Below are 20,525 nucleotides of genomic sequence, written 5' to 3'. Positions count from 1 at the left end.
AGTGTAAGAACTACACTTGTAAAGATAAAAGTTTTGGAATGCTAACAAAATAGCTTTGGCTTAATTATGAATGGGAGAAATCATCCAGTAAAAATTTATTTTGTTCTTTAACTGATTAGAATTACTGAAATGTAGCTTATATTACTTCCAAGTGTAGTTATCAAAAATCTTAACCCAGAAATACTTCAGAAGCACTTTGTTGATCATATTTGACAGTTTCCTGTACTAAGCTCAGCTGGTTAATTAGAATTGTCATATGGTATTACTTTTGCCTGAATGGGTAAATACATATCAATTTCTTTAAGACTTTACATGAATATTCAGTAGCATGCACTTGAAAAAAAAAAAATTCCTCCGGCAAGTATTGCAATTAAAAAAAAAAAAAATCAACTTAGTCACACTATTTTACTGTATATAAAATCCTTCCAGACCTCAACTAAGGTTAAATGATCTCTAACCATGCTGTGTTCGTTTCATATTTGATTTCTGTATCTCCTAAAGTTACAGCTCACTGTGAAAACTAGCACAAACCCACATCATATTTGAGGAGCAGATTTTCAAAACAGGGTATTCTAGGGTATTCCTTTGCATAAGTTTTCCCTAATTGACACGGAAATCTGGGGAAAAAAACCCAACTCCCCAAAACCCAAACCAAAATACTACAAAAAAATCCCCCAACCAAACAAACAACCCCCTCCCCCAAAAATGGTCTCCGTTCAGGCTTGCTCAGATTCCAGGGATATAAACACTCACAACAGTTCTAAAAAAAAGTGAGCAATGATATGAGTTTCAGTAGCAGCTGATAGGAGAGATCTGTTAAAATTGATCGTTCCCCTGTCAAAATATCAAGGAACTGGCCAATACATTCTGCAAAGCTGTCACAGCAGATGATGTAACAGAGAGGCGCAGCTATACATTACCGAGCAGCTTCCTCTCCCGCCGCTAGAAGTCTTCTGCTTCATCTGTGCTGTGACCTGTTGGGGGCACTCAGGTATAGCAGCAGATTGCTTGCTCTCGTGTTATTTGATTTCCCTTCCAGCCTTCAGATGTGGCTGCTATTTTATTCATGAATCACAATATTCCATTTAAACAATTAAACAAGATTTTTTTTTATCACTTTGGGGACAAGAGGGAAGTTTCTCATAGAGTCATTAGGGAGACTCCATAACAGTTCACTGCAAGTCATCTTGCTATGCTGGGATATTGTGGTGTTTATGTTTGGAATACAATGGAATGTTTTCTCTGCTGTTTCTGGCATTGGCTTGTAGAATTACCTGCTTTCCACTGTGTGTGAACAGAGCCCATATTTGGTGCATTTTTAGCATATATTTGTAAGCAGCTTGTACTACCACCACTTGTAGAAACATTTACTTGCAGAGGCAGCCAGCCTGACAGGGCAAATGGCTACTGCAGGAGACCTTCTTACATTGTGCTATTTTTCAACAGCTCCCCACTTACTAAATCTTTCAATCTGATCCTGGCTATATCTCAAATACTTAAGAAAGGGAAGAGTTAGCCAGGAGACTGGGCTGCACCCATTAAGCTAGGGGAAATAGATGGATTATGAAAAGGGAGAGCAAATTGCAACAGAAAGCTCAGCAGAGCTTTGGGCAATTAAAAAACTTCAGGGTTCACCCTTCGCCTGGGACTCCATGAGCAGGAGATAATTTTTTGTCTTGTACAGACCTCAGTGGACTGCAGGAGTCTGTGACAAGGGGCTCCAAAAGTAACCAGACAAAGCTGATTCTGGAGACTCTTCCTGGGTCAGACTCTCTGGCACCATCTCAAAGAGTCAAGTATCAAGGGGTACAGCAATCTGTGGCTGTATTTGTGTTCCCAATTACTCTGGAAGCTGGTTTTATGTGGTAGGTTACGTATCCACAATGCACATCATGTACCAGGGAAGCTTGTACTCTTCCATTTCAGCATGCAGACTACAATTGCATCTTTCCTTCAAGTCCAAAACTGATTCCCTCTTTAAAAAATATCTTATTGCCAGTGGCTAAGCCTTCAAAGATAGACTTTCCACCTGGAATAAATTTCCCATAATATATGTTCCTAACAGAATAGAAGACATGGAAATTTTACACGTCCAGGAGATTACCAAGTTTGATTATTTGAACAAGAGCCTTATGATTATACAACTCCTTTAAGAAAATATTAATCATCAACTCTTCACACTTCTATTTCACAACATTAGTTTGGCATTAGTGCTTACATTTATATAAAGATATTTCAGATAGTCAGGCAGACAAATGTTTTTAAGAAGTTTAATCCTGAAAGCCACTCAAAACCTTTCTTTCCTGATGATATCAACAAATGTTACCTATGGTAAGTATTTACATTTATAGGAGCATTTGTATGGTCAGTTTATTTATATTTTTATTTACAGGAAACAAATGCTCAGTGTAGAAAAGAGGGACCCCAGGATTTTTTGGCTTAAACTCTGAGGAATGGGAGTTTCATGCAACATAGGAAACATACTGGTGCTGGTGGAGTGGTGGAATGGAAAGAGGCTGGGAATAATTTGTTTTTCACTACTGAGAAGTATAATAGGATCTGAAGTCTGCAAGTGATTTGTACACAAAGAATAGATACTTTTCTAGGCAATATACTGCAGTTTAAACAAGAATTAATCCAAAAAAGTCATGTAATGTGTATTCTAAAGTAGATCAGAACAGATTATCACAATAGTCCATTCTGCTTTTATAATCTGGCCTTAAATACATAAGCACTTTAAAAATAAATCAAGACTGGATATGAAGCAGGAACATGTCCTTATTTTTCTTTGGCTATTGATTGGAATGGAAGAAAATATATGATGGTTTATAATACTGAAATTGCAAGGAGTCTGAATAAAACAGCCTTACAATTTATTATTAATTTTTTCTATCTAGTAGGCATAACAGAAAAATAAACATCTTAGATATTTTTAAAAAGCAAATATCTAACTAAATAAATATAGGAAATAAATAGATAGTAACATGAATAAGGACTTTGTCTGTAATTCCTTCCTTTCTTCACTTAGATCTATTACTTTTTTTTTTTCTCTTGGTTTTGCCCCAATTTATTCCCTGATTATCAATGTGTGTTCTAACTTCAAACAAAAGCTACTGTGGTCTTCAGTAGACTCACGATAACAATGCTTTTGTATGACAGAATATATTTGCAACAATCCTTATAAATGTATGGGCTAATGGAATAATTCAAGCTTCATGACAATGATCACTATTTGCAAAGGAAGTCCATCAGTTAAATACTGCTCTGGCAGTGATCTTTAGTCAGGCTAAGGTCCACAACTCCATTTTAGGGCTTTTGCAGGGGAGCTGTCAGGTCTGTCTGATTCAGTCCTCTCTCTCACACTTGCAGCCTTTTGGTTTAGCTGTGCCTCACTTTTCCTTTAAATTTCTCCTTTTGCCCAACTCTTCCTAGACTGCTTAACTTCACCTATTCACACAGTTTAAGTGCAGATCTTCCTTTATTTACCAGCCTCTTCAGCAAGCTTCTGCATTTGGTCATTTCCTTCCAGCCCCTGGTCCAGGCTCCTTGTCAGACCCTTAACCTTGTCATTCTGGTTTCTACTCCCAACCCCTTCAATGGAACAACCCCATCTCTTCATTCCACCCAAGCTTCATCTCACTCTGCCCTCCTTTTGTCAGGTAGCTCTAATCAGTCTCTTGAGCCCATCAATCCTGGTTGTAATTTCTTTTATTTCCTCTTCCTAAATCCTCAATCTCACCAGATTGCTGCTTTCAGTATCTCTTGCTAAGGAAAAGCTGAGTTCCTGAGAAACATGACTTGTGACTCCATAACAGCTGAAGTGGGGGGCAGGTGGAGGAAAATTGGAAGTCCAGAACTTGTAACAGCAGCCACAATTGTAATAAAAAGAGGGAGAGTGACAGGGAAAGGAGAAGCAACAGGGTGTTCTTGACAATACAATCTAAATTAAAAATGATGAAACAAGCCTTTGAATTAACACCTCAGGAGTTGCTCCCACCTTTGTCACAGCCCTCATACACCCTTGTGCAAGTCCCTTGGTGCCAGGTTCATTAAAAGATGTGGATAGTGTCCTGTACAACACACTAATGCTGGGCTTTCAGCCCCTGGGTCCCTAGCACCTGCAGTTCTGTGTCATGCACTCAGGCTCTGTAACCACTACCTTAGGAAGGATACTTCAGTGGAAAAGACAACTTGAATTTCAGAAGAATTGAGTGCATGAAAATTCAACTTGTCTCTCAAAATTTAAGGCCATTTCTCGATACCTCTGTATGTTAATTTCATTATTGACAAAATAATATCTGACCTTCTTGTGAGTGTTGTAAAGCATTCTTCATTTATGCTTTCCTAAAGTCTCTCTACAGAAATAGTTTTCTGAGTGCAAAGCACAGCGATAATTTTAAAAACACTCTTTCAAAAGAGAAAAAAGGACACACAAAGGGATGGATAATATCATGAGTAGTCAGATTGTCTGTCTGCTGCTTTAGAGAGTCTGTTTACTGCTGTAGTCAAAAGCTGAAAAACTGTGGCAGGTAGCAGATGTACCAATTAATAACCTGTCAAGGCTGATGGATAGAATGAAAAAAACCCCAGCTCTCACATATAACTCCTGTGTGGTTTTCCCCCACATTTCAGGTCTTTGGGGGTCATGAGATACACTCTGTTTCCCCAGAGAGAGATGAAACTGTCTCATTAGCGTCTATCTTTCATGACATTAAGACGCTGCCTTTGAGATGCCAACTCACCTGTTCTTCTCCCAGAATCCTGAAGTGATGAAGCTCTTTAATCAAGGAATCTGGACAGCCAGCTGTTGGAAAGAAACAAAAGTAGGCGTTTTAGAGCTTCCTGTCAGTGCAGTTTCAGCATAAGGCACAATGATGCAGAGATGATAGAATATACAGATTACCTTAGATAGAGAAGATTAGAAAGATTAGCCATGGCTCTGCAGGCACCAGAACACTGAAAACCATCTATCAAATAATCCCTCTACATTTCTGAGCATGCTACCAAGAACACTTAGAAAGGTTATATTCCAAATATTTTAACCCTTTCCCCAAAGGACTACAAACAAAAGCAAGATGAAAAGGGCAGCACTGTCTGCCAGATACCGCCAACCCTTTGTGTAAGCCAAAAAAGCCTGTTAAAAGAGGATCTCACATCAAAACATTGGAGCTGCCCAAAGCTGAATTCTGATTCCCACAACAGGTTTGGACTCATTTCTAAGAATAATGCATGATTTCCCTGATTCCCTGAAAGATTTAATAGGCCCCACAGATTGCTTAATTTTGGCTGTCACAAGGACAGCCCATTTCACATATATATGGCTGTAACCCCCCAGTGTTAACACACGAACCCAGAAGACAGACAGAGGAGTGATTTACCAGAATTTTGCAATGAGGCTGATTTTCAATCACTGCAGACTTTCCCATCTGTACCAGCCAGTAAGAAAGAATATGTCTTGCTAGCTGCCATGCACTTCAGTCACTTGTTCAGACTGTGGTTCCCTTCCTGGCAATGAAGTCCAAGGGTGCTGTAACTACCTTTGTAAATGACTTTTGTACACTACCAGACTAATTCCTGACAAGGGATGAAAGAACAGACTGTGAGAGCTATCTGGGCTTTACTCTTTTTACCATAAATTGGAGCATCTTTTTGTGAACAGAGAAAATTCCTTAAAAGGAGTTAAGAACATAGTTCCTCTCAGAAAATGGGAGGATCCATGGTCTTTATAAACCTGGTTGTATAAGCATCCTTGTATTTGTATAAGCATCCTGCTGATGCTTATACAAATAGTTATCTTTCACTCTTAATGACTGCCATGAAAAGAATACAAATGAATTTGGACATAACTATCATAACTACCAGCACCATGGTTTTACTCAAGGCCAATGAGACATGGCCCACACTCCCACTTTCTCTTGGCATAGCTATCTTAGGGAAGGCAAAGACTACATTTGAAAGCAACATAACTAAAAAGGCAAAAAATGAACAATAGACATGTTCTAACAATAACAAGAACAATAGACATTGTCATGTTCAAAAAATGAGCAATTACAGTATTAAAAGTCTTGTATTCACATTATTTTTCCACTTCAGGAATTGATTTAAATGTTACTCAAGTCAACCTTTTACTGGTAAATGTTCTATTTTCATTCTAAGGAGGAGTAGGTGAAAAATGCACCATCGACACAACTTCATCAGCAAACCCTTACAAAAGTAAGACAAGGTTTGAAGTTGGCCCAGGTTTAAGCATATAGTAAGAATTGCCTATTAATGAATTGTCTCTTTCCAAATATTGGTATTTATTCCCATTTAATGAAACCTCTGATATTCTTACAAGCTTCTTTTCACCCACCTCTTCCTCATGCACAAAGGTATTCACATATTTGAACATGTGTTTTAGCTCTAAGTGATTATTTCTTATTCAGATTTTATTCTCCTCAACTTCTAGAACCATAATCTGTGCATCACTTTAAAATTTCTTTTCTCATTTTCTCCATGCTGTTTATTCTTTCACTTTCTCAATGCACTTAATTGTTCTTGCTACTCCTACCACACAATCACTGCTATGCAGCACTTCCTTGTATTCTCACTGGGATTTACATCTCCATCCAACTCTGTCTCAATAACTCCTTGACCTGAGCCCTGAGTTTTAGTCCAGAACTGTTGTCTTCTCTGTGTTTCAAATCAAAACTTATTGTATAAAACATGGTTCCTCACTCTTAGCCTCAAGTTCTTACATAATTAGCAATATATTTTCTTGCACATGATTTTCCCTGAAAATATCTGCATTGATTGCATACTGCCATAGGAATTTCTAAATGTAGAGGATAATTATGATTTCATGTAAGGCTGCCTGTTAATCTTTGACAGATGTCAGCTTTAGAACACCAACTAAACTGCATTCTGCCTTTTGGAGTCCTTACAGCTCCTACTTCAATCAAGTGTTTCTTTCTTCCCTCTTATCCTTTCCAATTTATTATTCACTAAACTCCTTAAAATTGGAAGGTTTCCTTTTTCTTCCCTAGCAAGAACTTTTTCTCTCCATTCTCCTTGAAATCATGTTTCCCGAGTACCCTTTTCTCCCCCAGAAATCCATCCCATTCTACCCCCACACATAAATTATATAATCTCCCCTTTATGAACTAAGATGCATCCTCTCTTTCTTCCATACAAGCTGGGCAGGAATGGATTAAGAGCAGCACTGCCAAGAGGAACTTGGGGGTGAGAGGCTGGACATGAACTGGCAAGGAGAACTTGCAGTCCAGAAACCAAATGTGTCCTGAACTGCATCCAAAGCAGTGTGGGCAGCAGGGCCAGGGAGAGGACTGTGCCCCTCTGCTCTGGTGAGATCCCACCTGCAGTGCTGGATCAGCTCCAGGGTCCCCAGAACATCAGAAGGATGTGGATGTGTTGGAGTGAGTCCAGAGCAAGGTCTCCAAAATCAGAGGGCTGGAGTACCTGCCCTATTAGGAAATGGGATTGCTCAGCCTGGAAAACAGAAGGCTCAGGGGAGACATTATAGCAGGCTTCCAGAACTTGGTAGGGGCTTATAAGAAAGATGGGGACAAACTATTTAGCAGTGTCTGTGTTGAAAGGACAAGGGGAAATGGCTTTATCAGGAAGGTTGATTTAGCTTAGATATAAGAAATAAGTGTTTTTGTGGTGAGGGTGGAATGGGTTGCCCAATTCAAGGTAAGGCTGGCCAGGGCTCTGAAAAACTTGACCTAGTTGAAGATTATTGGAGGGGGGCGGGACTGGATAACATTTAAATGTCCCTTCCAACTCAAACTATTCTATGAGTCTCTGAAAACATGCATGTTTGAGTGTTACTAGTCATTCACTGCTGCATCCTCATTGAAATGGAATATTTTGTATAGTCTGTTTTTCAGAGACTTGCCCAACCTAGTTTTGAATCTTTTCATAGTTCAGATTTTCCTTGGATCTTGCTTAGCTGATTATACAACAGATCCTGACGTTACTAGCAAAGAGAGAGAGCTTAAAACCTATGTCACTGTTGGCATGATTCTTTCCAGCAATGAGTTCAGAAATGTCAAATGCATACAATATTGAATAATACTGACACATCTTAACAGTCTGCTGTCTGTAAGAAGTCATCTCAGATTGTCACATTTCAGAAGCAATAATATCAGGAAAAAAAGAAATCTTCCTTTTCTTTTTTCCTATTTAAATATTTCTAGGCATATTTCTGATGTTTCTTATTTCTATTTTTAATTTCCTCTTTTCTGTAAGTGGACCTTTGTAAAACATGGTTTAACACTGTAACCTCTTTTTACCAAATATCTGTGAGTTTTGAGAAAGTCTTGGATTATGTTAAATTCCTGCACTGTGACTAGAGACAACGGTTATGGCAAATAACCATCCCATAAATAAAACATAAAGAGACTTAAAAAAACCCCTCCCTCCTCAAAACCATTAAGAACTATATTTTATCTCACCCACAAATTCCTCCATATATCCACCAACATATTAGTGTGCATGAAAACACACATGGAACCTTGATAATTACTAGTAGTTAAGCACAGCACCTGATGGCTTCAATGGCAAACTGTACTCACCAAACATTTATAGAAAGGTGTATTTTCTAAGTCTTTGATGTGAAACTAGCACATGTCAAATGACATAAATAAACTGTGCTTTACAGTTTTCTGCTATTTTCTATAGAATGCATTGAGGATTAGTTTTTATGCCCTCTGTCCTACAGAAGCCATTAATGGTCTCAACAATTACCAAAAAATTTCACTTCTCTCTTCCCAATTATTACTTGAAAAGTACAAGCCTTCATGAAATTTCCACAGACATAAACCAAACAACGGGAATATTAAAAAAACCAATCAATAATAATTACACCTAGGGGTGTTGAAAGGATACAGTGCAAAAGCATGGACAACTGGCCAAAACTCAGGATTGAGGACACCTGCAGACTGATAAAATGGCAGCTAAATGGCTCATCTGCTGCCTCTTTCAGCTCACATTCAAACCTATGTGTTACATTTGTTCTCACCTGCAGTGACTTACAGGTTCTTGCTAACTATGAAGGTAGAACAAGATATAAGAAATGTAAAACTCATGAAAATGTTTAATGCCTTAATGCCACTTTTGACTCTGTCATAGTTCCACTGACCTTAGAGCAATCAGATGCATAAAACTAATTTGATGTTTTAGGAATGAGCCTAAGTCTAAGCAGGAAAATAATGACGGGATGATGTCCAGTTCAAAGGACCAGCAGCAGCTTTATAAAGTCACAAGTAATTTCTTTGCCTCTATTTAAAGTTTTATTACTTAAATTAAATTTAGCATTTTATTTGCTTTAACAGATTCCATCGTACACCAGTTTACTTGTTTGAATAATTCTGTTGTTACTTGATTCCCATACTGCTTTATAATTTAACTCCAAATGCTGTACTTTTGAATGAAAGGTGCATTTAAAGCTACAGTAATGTGTAACTGTAAACTTGCAATTTACATTGCAGTGTTCTCTTCATAAACATATTTTAATCTGTTCATAGAAATACATGTATCTCCAAGAGAAGAATAAAGAAGCAAGATTTAGGAAGGATGGTTTGATGTCTCCTAACATCATAAATACCCTGATTTCAATTGGTCTGAACACACACTTTCAACTACACTTGTAATTAAACTATGATTCTAACTACTACCAATTTAATTACCCAAATCTTCACATATTTTTTCTCAGACAGAATTAGCTTCTGCTTTTTTTCTTTAAATTATCCCTCTGTATGACTTATGTTCTTCAGAGAGAAGGCAAAGGAAAAATCAAACCAAGCCTTTAACATTGCATAAACCAGCAAAATGGAAGCAAAATATGACAGCTGCTCCAAATAGAGCCACCTGAGAAGTAACCTGAGTGTTGGTGCCCTGATGGCACCTCCAGCCCTGCCTGTCCCAGCCAGGACCCCCTGTCAGCCCTGCCCCACCCACGTGTGGCTGGGCTGCTGTCCAGCTGATGTCCCCACAGCCCTGCCCTGCCTGCACCTGGATGGAGGTGCCCTGGCTCAATCACTCTGAGGGTCAAAGAAAATCACAAAATGCCCTCCCTGACCACAGGTACAACCAAATGTGTCTCCACTGCAGGCCTGTGTGCTACCTCTTCTACCATAGGTTTGCAGCATTATTTCATGCTTTGCATTTTGAATTTCATCTTTCCCCAAAAGGTATAGTTGTGTGAGATTCATTTCAATGCATTTAACCATCAAAGTGTTGGCTATATGAGTTTAATATATTCCTTGCATGCTTCCTTTATAGTTGATAGAAGGAATACATGCTTTCACAGGGTAATTCCCACCACCCAAGACAGGCACAAAAAAAATACCTTTATTTCCATTAAGTGAGGAGTTTCAGATGACTTGGCAAGATTTATACAAGCAACTTGTAGACTTTTTAAGTTAGCATATTTGAATTTCAGTCAACAGCTGCAATTCCAATAATTTCTACACATGCTTAACATTGGAACATGCAAATTGTAAATTTCCCCCTCACATTTAGCTCCAAGCAAGCTAAGCATTTATATTATGAGCACAGTGCAACTTCCATTTCTCTCACTTAGAATTTATGCCTGCATCGACACTTGTTAATTCTGAAAAGTACATCCCTTTTGTGGGCTCTGAACATAACCATGCACAGATACCTATCAGTGGCCTTCAAAGGATATCTTTTCATAGTGCTAATTGCTAAACCAAGCTTGCCACTGGAAAACGTTTTAGATACTTGAGAATAACCACTTCATGCTTAGAAAATTAATGGATATGTTGGCTTTTTTTCCCCTGACTTTAGTATAGGTATAAAAAGTGTTCTGTATTCAAAGACATAATCCTAAAAATCTGGCAGTGCAGCACTATAACGGCAGGACTTGCAATACAGCAAGAGTTATAAAAATACAGGGAAGTGCAAGTTGGCCTGTGGGGAATGCACAGGAAGGAAAGGTGGCTGGAGAATCCTGCAGCTCAGGGGTGCTTGTTACAGCAGCGTGCATCCAGAGCACAGCCAGCCTCAGCTACAGTGGGACAGTGAGTGGGACCCTGGTGTGAGTGCAAGTTACTCAGCACAGCACAGACATCACTGCTGGCTGAGCAGCAATGGCAGGAGGAGCACAGCCCTGCACTGAGGATAACAGCAATGGGAGTGCAAACAGGGCAGTGTGGAAGCTGAGCTCAGACCAGACTTTCACAAAGAACTCAGCAGGTTTGGAGCCCCATAACTTGGGCCCATTAATTCATTACACCACTTTCCCAGTCTCCCCCAAACTATCCAACTAACAGGAATCTTGCTGTGAGCCCCACACCTTTCTGCTGCCTGCATCTCCTCCAGGATAAACAACCCTGTGCTGGTGACAGTGTGGCCATTCCTATGGGAACTGACCGTGATTTCAAAGTATGGAGTGACTTCACTGTGCTTGTGTTAATTAAATGTTTAGATGGTACAGGTGACCTTTTCTCCCTTTTAATGTTATGTGAATGTGAACAAAGACAAAAGTGAGAGTGTCTGGAATGCATAAATATTTTACTGAAAAGAGAAAAGGTAATATGAAGAATATCAAGTAGGTAATTTGTAGAATATAAGCATATAAGGCTATATTTGGAATACTGCTTGTGCAGTGTGAAAAGATGTTGAACTATTTTCTCACAGATCCTACAGAAATGATATACTTACTATATCTTACTATGGCCATTATCACTATTTTTCTTACAACACTCATGAGCAATACTTTGGTAAATAGTAAGTTATTGAATTTTTTCCTTGCCGCCCACACAATTTCCTAAGGTAGAAAAACTTAGAACTTTGTTCATTTGTATATGTACACTTATATTTACATACCTCTTCCTTTGTATAAAAAGATTTAATTTTTAAAAAAAGAAAGGTCAAAAAACAGACCTGTGAATAACTTGTCACCTCAAGTCCCATGCAGACATCTGCAAGTCTGAAAATGCAGAGGGTTCACAGGGGCACAAAGCTTCATCTGGAGCATCAATTATTTCTAACCAACATTAATCATAAAATCCCACATCAGACTCAAAACCCTCTCATGAAATCTGTCAGCCATATGCCTGAAAATTGGGAGCCAACTATTTAGTACCTAAATTTCTTGTACTGGCCACCTTACAATTGGTGTAAAAAACTACCTATCCAGCAAAAACAAACAAAGTGAGCTAAAAAATTACATGGGATTCTTTACCTGTACTCATGCCATTTTAATGATCATCAGTGTGCAGATGTTATTTTTCTGTACAATAATCTAGATGAGAAGATACACAAATATATGCCCAAAACAAGACACATTAGAGTGCTTCAATATTTTAGATTGGTTTGGGGGAAAAAAAAAAGAAAAAAGCTTATTTCAAAAGCGAGAAATATTGAAGTCTGTCCTTTCAAAGTCAGCAGGCCTTTATTTAGACTGCAAAGCTCATCTCTACTTGGGCAATGCTGAACCAGAGAAGATGACAAGCAAGGCTTGTGTGTGGTTTCTGTACCCAGAGGTGTCTGACTCTAGTAAGGTCATGCCAAAAATCTTCACATGGTGAAGATCTTTCCTCTAAGTCTTTAAAAATCTCTCTAAAACTACAAATGGTGGAGCAGTTCTTCAGCTCAAGCAAGCTATCACAGCAGCAATTAAGGGAATGGGGCTTACAGGGATCTGTAACAACAAAAAAATTGACTGTGTACAGAAAATGTAATTTTTTGTTAAAAAGACTGTGTGCCTGTAAAGGACATACTTAATGGCTACTTGTGCTAAGGTCAATATGCAAGAGAAAACCTATTCTCTTAGGAAAAAATCAGAGTTGAAATGTCATTTTCTATTCATTAATGACATCATCAAACAGTATCATGTTAATTTGCCTTTTTTTTGATTGACTTCTCACAGCTGAAGCCAGTAAAAAGACCTATACATTATTCTGCTATCAAAAAAGCTGCTGAAGATATTCACCAAGAAAATTTCATGAAAGCTGGATTGTCAGGACACAACACCTGTCCTGTTCTAACCAGTCACTAGAGATGTTGGATGTTAGTTACCCAGCTGAAGAGGTTACATCTTTGTGTGCCCTTAAATTTTGTGTGCTCTTAAACCCCTCCAAAGACACAGAGCATCTTTTCTACTCTCATGAAGTGCTTGTGAAAGAATTGTGCAAATGGACTGCATCAGAGTTGGGAGAGGATCAGATGAAGTGATTGCAGCAAATTCTGCTGGTCTGGCTTTCTCACACTGCACACAACTCTGGCTTTCACTGTGCTGTTACTCACTGCTATTTTAATGATGCTTTAAAGCCAAATGACTAGAAGTAATGGACCACATTAACTATTTTCTGCTAAGGTCTTTCTTTTAATCTTTGCTACAAAAAATATCAGCAGGAATATTGACCTGCCATTTCAGTTTAGAACCTACTTCCTTGCTTCCTTTTTGCACATTTAAAACAACATTTAAACCACACTTGAGCAAGTAATGTTTAGTTGCATCAGCATTCAAACCCTGAATTGCATTGAGTCCTGCAATGCCAGCAAGTCACTGCTTGTTATTTTTGGGAGGTTTTTTTGTGTATTTTGCACTGCTATGTGACAAACTGTGGAAAGAGTCCTTCAGAGGGGGGGGGAAATTTTCTAAGAAATAAAATTCAGTATTGCCCAAGAGACTGAGACTTCAGGGCAACCATGCAGTAGTGCAAACATATTTGATGAGTAGTCTGTACCATCTGCTTGCTCAATATTCCAGTTAAAATTATAGGTGTAAATTCACCCACACAATTCTCAGTAAAGTCAGTGAATAACAAACTCATGTAACACAACAAATTCCATGCTGTCTGTCTGTAATGAGAAATTGAGCTATGATCTTTACTGCTCACATACAGAAGCTCCAGAAGCAAAAAAAAATAAAAAAGGAAACTCCCTTCTTCCCATGCAAATGAGAAGATTTGATTATTGCCAAATCAAATTTTGCAGAAAACCCATTTTCTTTATGCTTCCTAATTAACAGAAGTAATTTCTACAGTTTCTTTACATCAAAGAGGACAAGTCTAGGGCTCCTGCCATTACCAGGTGATTTTATTTTTTTTAATTGAGATACAAGAGCACTATTTTAAACTTCTTTTGGAAGACTCACACCTTCTACCATAAAAACCGTGGAAGTGAAAATCTCATCTCAGGGATCTGGCCTGAAAGGAGCCTTTCACTCTCAGTTTGCTAGGTTTTTAGCTCATTCAGCTCAATTCATGAAAGGTTTTCTCATCTTTTATTCAAAAAGTAGTTGGAATCTCTAAAGAAAACTCTGTTCTCTCAAATTCCCACCTTCATGCTGGCACTGGCCTTTGATGATGATCAGTACCTTTGAGAAGGGAAGTGAGAGGTCAGGAGCTTTCAGCATGTGGTGGAGACTTTCTGAGAGAGGAGATTGTCTTCTCAGGGAAAATCCAACTATCCCTGAATAAAAGTCAACACAAGGCAAAAACAACTGTAGAGGAATTTCATTTGCTAGTTACTGAAGGGCAAATCCTTAAAAGATTCCAATTTCTGAATACAGAACGAAGCAAGTGTAACACAGGTTTCTAAGCTGAAATTAAGTCTAAATTCACACAGATGTTTTTCAGCTGATGGCTCAATAACAGAAATGTATTTGTCATGGTAAACAATATTGTAAAGAACAAACCTTAAGAATCACATTTTGAAAGTAACTATTTAACCATTTTCCTTTTCAAAGTTGATTTAAAGAAAACGTTCTCTTATAATTTTGGGAGTTATAGACAAAGTCCCAGTTTCCTATTGCAATAAATTTCCATCTCATTTGTATTTACCACATGAGGTTATTACACTGACTATGTAATATAGAACAAGCCACTGCAACATCAAGAAAGATGTGGCCAGGTGCCAGAGAACAAACAAACACAGCTTTCCATCTTTTTAATTCCAAAACTACTGTTTAAAGGATATTATAATATAAAGGTTATTTTCTGTCCACAGTACAGGAAAATCAATATGCCAAGCTGAAAAAAATCAGCAGAAAACCCAAGATGCACACATGCAGGTCTCACTCTCTTACTCACACATGCATAAGCATGCACAAAATTACTGTTGGAGAAAGGAAAATGGCAAACAATATCCAGTGACCCAGAAAGAGCAATGCTTTTCTTTCAAATTTTGCATTTCTTTTTTTTTCCACGGGATATGACATCATTCTGTATAAACAGTATATAAAAATGTTATTTCTTTAATCTATGAAGCATTTATAAATCTTCAACATGAGCCTTTCCCTTAGAGCTTAGACAAATATTTAAATTGCTACATAAATGACTCAGACTACAAGGCAAGCCCAGGCTACTCTAAAAATAAATGTTCATGGACAATAAGCCCATCCAACCAAAAGAGAATTTTAAAAAGCCACAGAATATATAATGTCTCTCAGAATAGTACAGACATATCTGGATGAGTGGCTATGATTCTCTCTTTTTCATGGAGATTTTTAGAAAATAATTTTCACAACTCTAAAGAATGAAGCAATTGTCTAAAAGTGACCTGCACTCTGGTAAAGGAGTTCAAATCCTAATTGATACCTAATAGTAATATTTTACTTTCTCCTTTGCAGCAGCAATACATGTGTGCATCCCTTGCTGTTCTCTGTGAGGGAACATGGAAAAGTTCCACTTATGAAATGAGGACAGTTTTGCATTTCACCGTAATCAGATCAAATTAGGGCAGGTGGCAACTCTGCAGGCAACATAATTATGAAAAATGCCTGTGTTCAATACAAACTGTCCTTCCAGTCTTGAGGTCTAATAGGACATCAGAGTGCAATCTTTTTACATTTTACTGGCAGCTCAGAATACAGAAGAACACTGAGGGGGGACTACATACTGCTCTCATTTTTTGTCTGTGCAAATCCAGACAAATAATACATATGTTCTTCAGTATTTGCTCTACCATAAGAAGCAGAGTGTTCCTGGGAGTGCAAAAGCTGGTGTGGGGTGAAAACTAAAGTTAAATACAGAAGAAAAAGTAATTAAGTCACTAGGCAGGTCTAATTCTAATAGCATTGTGTGAGACAGGCTAATCCTGCACTGCAAACAGTGATTCGTGTTTCTACTGTAAAAAACCTGACAGGCAGGCATAAATACAAGAGATCATACTGTCTGTTCATCTAACAGAAAAGAATTGAAACGACCTGAGAAATTCCCCAAAGAGAAAGTGTTAAGGATTTTTCTGATTTTATATTGATATACTGGCCCTATACTTGAACAGATCGCTCGTGATGAATAGCTGGCAAAACACATTTGAAAGAAGCTGAAAATTTAATGCAAAATTCTACTCTACATTAAAGGGATGATACAGCCAGGTTCATTTAGAATATTACTCCTCTGAAGACACCCCAAGCACTACAATAACAAATGTTACATCAAAGAGGCACTCGGCAACAAATGCAATATGAGTCTCTGTGAGGCAATTTTTCAGTATGTCAGAATTATAATATCACTCCAAGGAAACAAATTAAGCAGCACAAACTTGGCTGTTGGGATCACTTTATTAGCAATACAGTGTTTTCCCATAAAGAATGCTTTTCTTTGGATCTGTCACTGAAATGGTCTATCTGTTTTATTGGTGCACAACTTCATATTTGCCTATGAAATATAAGAAACACTCTTTCTGCCACATTAAAAAAAAATTGAGGAAACAAAAGAAAAAAAAATTCCTGATCATTTTTACTTGACAACTGATGTCCAGCTCAGTGTGGGCTTTCTTAATCAGCAAACACTTTAATCACAAGGGATAAAACTAGTACCAGCAAAGAAATACTGAATGATTTCTACCTGGTGGAGGAATACCTATTTTTAAAAACCAATAAGTTTCAAAAAATATTGGCCAAATATTAAAAAAAATTCTGCTCTGCTTATTCATCATGTTGGTGTAAGAATTGATTAAATTTTTTCCCCTCTGCATAAAAGAGAAAACGGCCCTTGCCAGGTGGACAGGCCACAGGCCCTTTCAATGAGTCAGAGGAGGCTGTGCTTGTGCTGTAGTGATAAAATTCCAAGGCTGTCACAGTTTACCTAAAGCTCAGTGACTGCTGTGGACCAGGAGCACAGTGGGAGATGGATCTGCTTTACTATGGGCAGGGCAGGAGAGAGCCCCCACAGCTCAGCATTATGCCATCAGACTCATCACTACGCTGAAGTGAATTAGTGCAAGCAATTTCACGAGATTACAGCAGCAATTTGGTACACAACAGCTGCCACACCACACTACAGGATTCTCCCTCTGCTTTTTACTTACATGGCCATGAATAACTTCTGAGTTAATCCAGTGCAACAGAATCCATCCTTGACCTTTACCACCTCACACAGAGATATGCTATGCTTTATAATTAATTGGTCTTTAAAATTTTTTTAACCTAAAAATAATTCCATTATCACAAGTCCAATATATCTTCATTAAATCAGCCACTCTATACAATGCTATTTCTTCTGATATTTGAATTACTTTCCCTATCTAGACCATGCCCATGATTTCCCTCACCTACACTTTATTTGCTGTATTCATTTAACAGCCTAGGGTTTTGAAGCTGTGAGCCTGAAGACAGGACAGACAGATAGGTGTAGGACCAAATCTCCAACCTTAGTTACTGCATATATGAAACCTCACAGGGTACACAGTCCAAATGCAGAGGGCTGTAGGGGTGTGCACGTGTTTTTTCCCCCCCCTCCCTTTCCTTATAGGTATTGTTGCATCAGTCATTTCCAATCACCAAAAAAAAAAAAAAAAAAAATTGAAATTTTTTTCTAGTGGGATTCTAAACTGACCGAGTTTGTCACTATGAATGCTGATGCAGACACTAGAAATCAAGACTGCAACATCTCTGAACTTGGTGCTAACATTTAATCAGGTTGATAAGACAAGTAAGTAAGGACTGTTGCCCCCCAGGAATGCCCTCTGCCTCCCACATGTAGGACTCCTCTGTGCCCAGCCACAGAGGAACTGAGCTCAGACATGAGTATCCTCTGTTCCTCCTTTTCTTTTACAAAATGGAAAGTCAAATTGTTGAAACTAATGATAAGGTTAAGCTTTTTTTTTTTCTTTTTCCTCATGCCATTAAAATGCTCTCTTGACTTTGCATCATTTCAGGAGATCACTGAGCTGCAGTTGTAAAAAATAACAACACTAGGTCTCATTGCTTGTACATTTACCTTTTGACACCACATTAACTATTTTTTTCCTTTAAGTACTTCTAAGCAGTCATTTATATGTTAAGTATTGAACCTTGTATCCCTTCTGCCTCTCAATATTACAGTGCTGCTATGTATTTTCCACTTGTGCCTGTTATGTCATGGATCAGAAATTCATTCCTTGTACTTCTGTCTGGCTCCAGAATACCATCATGCATGACATTCCAGAGACACTTTCTTCCTGACTGAGAATTATTGGATATACAGCTATAAAAGCACACATAAAAGCTAAAAGCCCTTAGAAATACTTGGAGGGGAAACAAAACATCCCTTAAGCATCAAATCAGTTGGAAATTCTTCATACTGCTCTTCTGTACCAATTCCTGCAGGATTTGCTTTCTATTGTGGCTTAGGTCTGGTCTGCTTCAGGAAAAAGATTGTCAATTATGATAATTCTGTATGGCAGGATTTAGACTCACACTACAGAATACTATATCTAATGAGATTATCTGATTCTTTCTTAAGGATCAATAATTTATTTATAGGCAGGGGCCTCAAAGGTTAATTTTTAGTGCTTTACTCACCAAGCTATCCAGCACTCAAATGACTTGTAAGAGACATACAATCAGAACTGGCTAATCCACATCAGCTTGTTTAAAAAAAATTGTCAGATTAACAAATCAATGATACTTACACACTACGAAATTGGTTTCCACTTAAAAGCTGACTGGATTTACACAGTTGACATGCAGCACAAATCCTGTTTTCATGTAATTTAGCAAGGATTCTGGGCAAAGTGATTCTCCCCTCTCTTGTCAATTTCCAAGACACAAAGTGGCCAGCAGAAATCCTACTGCAGTTTGATGGATGTGTATTGAGGGAAACAGGAGGAGGGGAAAAAAGAGAAATGTAGGATTTTTGATGCTTGGCCACAGGTTGCTGTCAATGATCAATTTCCTATCTCTGCTTCCACAGATACCTGTGACTTTCCATTTTGAGAGTTTTCCCCTTTTTTACTGGTTTTACCAAGAAGTATGCCATGCCTAACTTGTGACACATTGATGCTACATCCATTCAACTGCCCAATGCAGGCATTGCATGAATGTAATAGCAATAAACGCTATATTCATGGTTTTTTACCCATTTCAGCATTTTAATTCTGCTCACAGCTCTTGCATTCATTATAAGAGAGTCAAACACATGGCTGCCATCAAGCATTCTCTGGCCTTGAATGTGAAGTAAACTTTGCTTGCACAAATTCTTGGCACATGTTGTTTCTCTCCCTGTCTTTTCCCTTTATAGCTATGTATTTTTAGTTCTCCTTTGAAGGTTGTAGAGCATTATCTAGTTTGATTTTTATTTTTTGTTACTTTTGGATTTTGATGGAAAGTGGGTTTTGGGAGCACAGCATGCTTCAGATCATTAGGACTATATCCACCTTCACTGGGACAATAGCAAATCAAGGTGGCAAACATCTGCAAGCTACAATGATATTTTTTGTGCAGTGGTCACTGAATGAGAGCAGTTGTGATATAAAACTGATTCAGATGACAGGTGCTTAATCAACTGAAACTCCAGCAACTCTAGTAATAGTTTCCTAACTTCTTTCTATACCTGGGAAAATACAACCAGAAGACAAATGTAAATATTTGCTATGAAAAAATTTGCCAGAGTGTCAGTTTGCATTTTTTCAGTCTTGTATCTACAGATCCTGCTGAACTGAAGGTTAATGCTAACATTCAAAGACAGACTGTGCATAATCTAAGAGGACATATGACATTTTTATGTTTCAGGCTAAGGCTTTGTGTTTTTGTTCTTCAAGAGAGTCTCATATTGGAAAGTAAGCTAATGTCATTGACTATCTCAATACTAAATAGAGAAATAAATACATAGAGACAAAGCAAAACACAGCAGAAGTGGCTGAAATAAGTGGCATGTACACAGTACAGTAAACAATTTTGCTGAGCAGCCTACTAATTTGTCCCAATCTACCACAACCAATTACTCCTGCCTCAGAGACTCCTTATCTCAGATTTTCCAAGCCAGCTACCCACTATTTCTTGATAAAAGACATAGCAGTATTTCAGAAAATTGCAGATTAGATAAAGAAGAAACCCAGTGTTAGAAGTAATTGCCTGCATTTTTCCCCTCAGCTATCCAATCCTCCATCCAAATAGTTGAAAAGCTACCTTCCAAGTTAGGTCTTGGTAATCCAACTGTATTGGCTACAAAATAATAGGCTTGAGAATATTATAGAATTGTTGTGCTTAGCATTACTGTCTGCTAGCAGAGGATGGGAAAATAATCTTTGAAAGGTCAGCAAGAGCAAAAAAGGACTGAGTTGAATTG

The 20,525-nt window shown here is 38.1% G+C and overlaps 1 protein-coding gene across 2 annotated transcripts in view; it reads right to left on the bottom strand.

Moving 5' to 3' along the window:
• Positions 1-20,525, bottom strand: part of PRKN (parkin RBR E3 ubiquitin protein ligase) — a 678,491-nt gene that overhangs the window by 116,626 nt on the left and 541,340 nt on the right. For both annotated transcript variants that reach the window (XM_030235709.2, XM_018915631.2), the window contains exon 8: positions 4,743-4,804. In XM_030235709.2, the coding sequence (XP_030091569.1) occupies positions 4,743-4,804 (62 nt within the window). The remainder of the gene's footprint in view (positions 1-4,742; positions 4,805-20,525) is intronic.

The sequence above is a fragment of the Serinus canaria genome, chromosome 3, assembly GCF_022539315.1.
Source record: "Serinus canaria isolate serCan28SL12 chromosome 3, serCan2020, whole genome shotgun sequence".
Taxonomy (NCBI): Eukaryota; Metazoa; Chordata; class Aves; order Passeriformes; family Fringillidae; genus Serinus; species Serinus canaria.
Note: the sequence above shows the minus strand (reverse complement) of the source record. Positions and strands in the feature narration are given on the sequence as shown.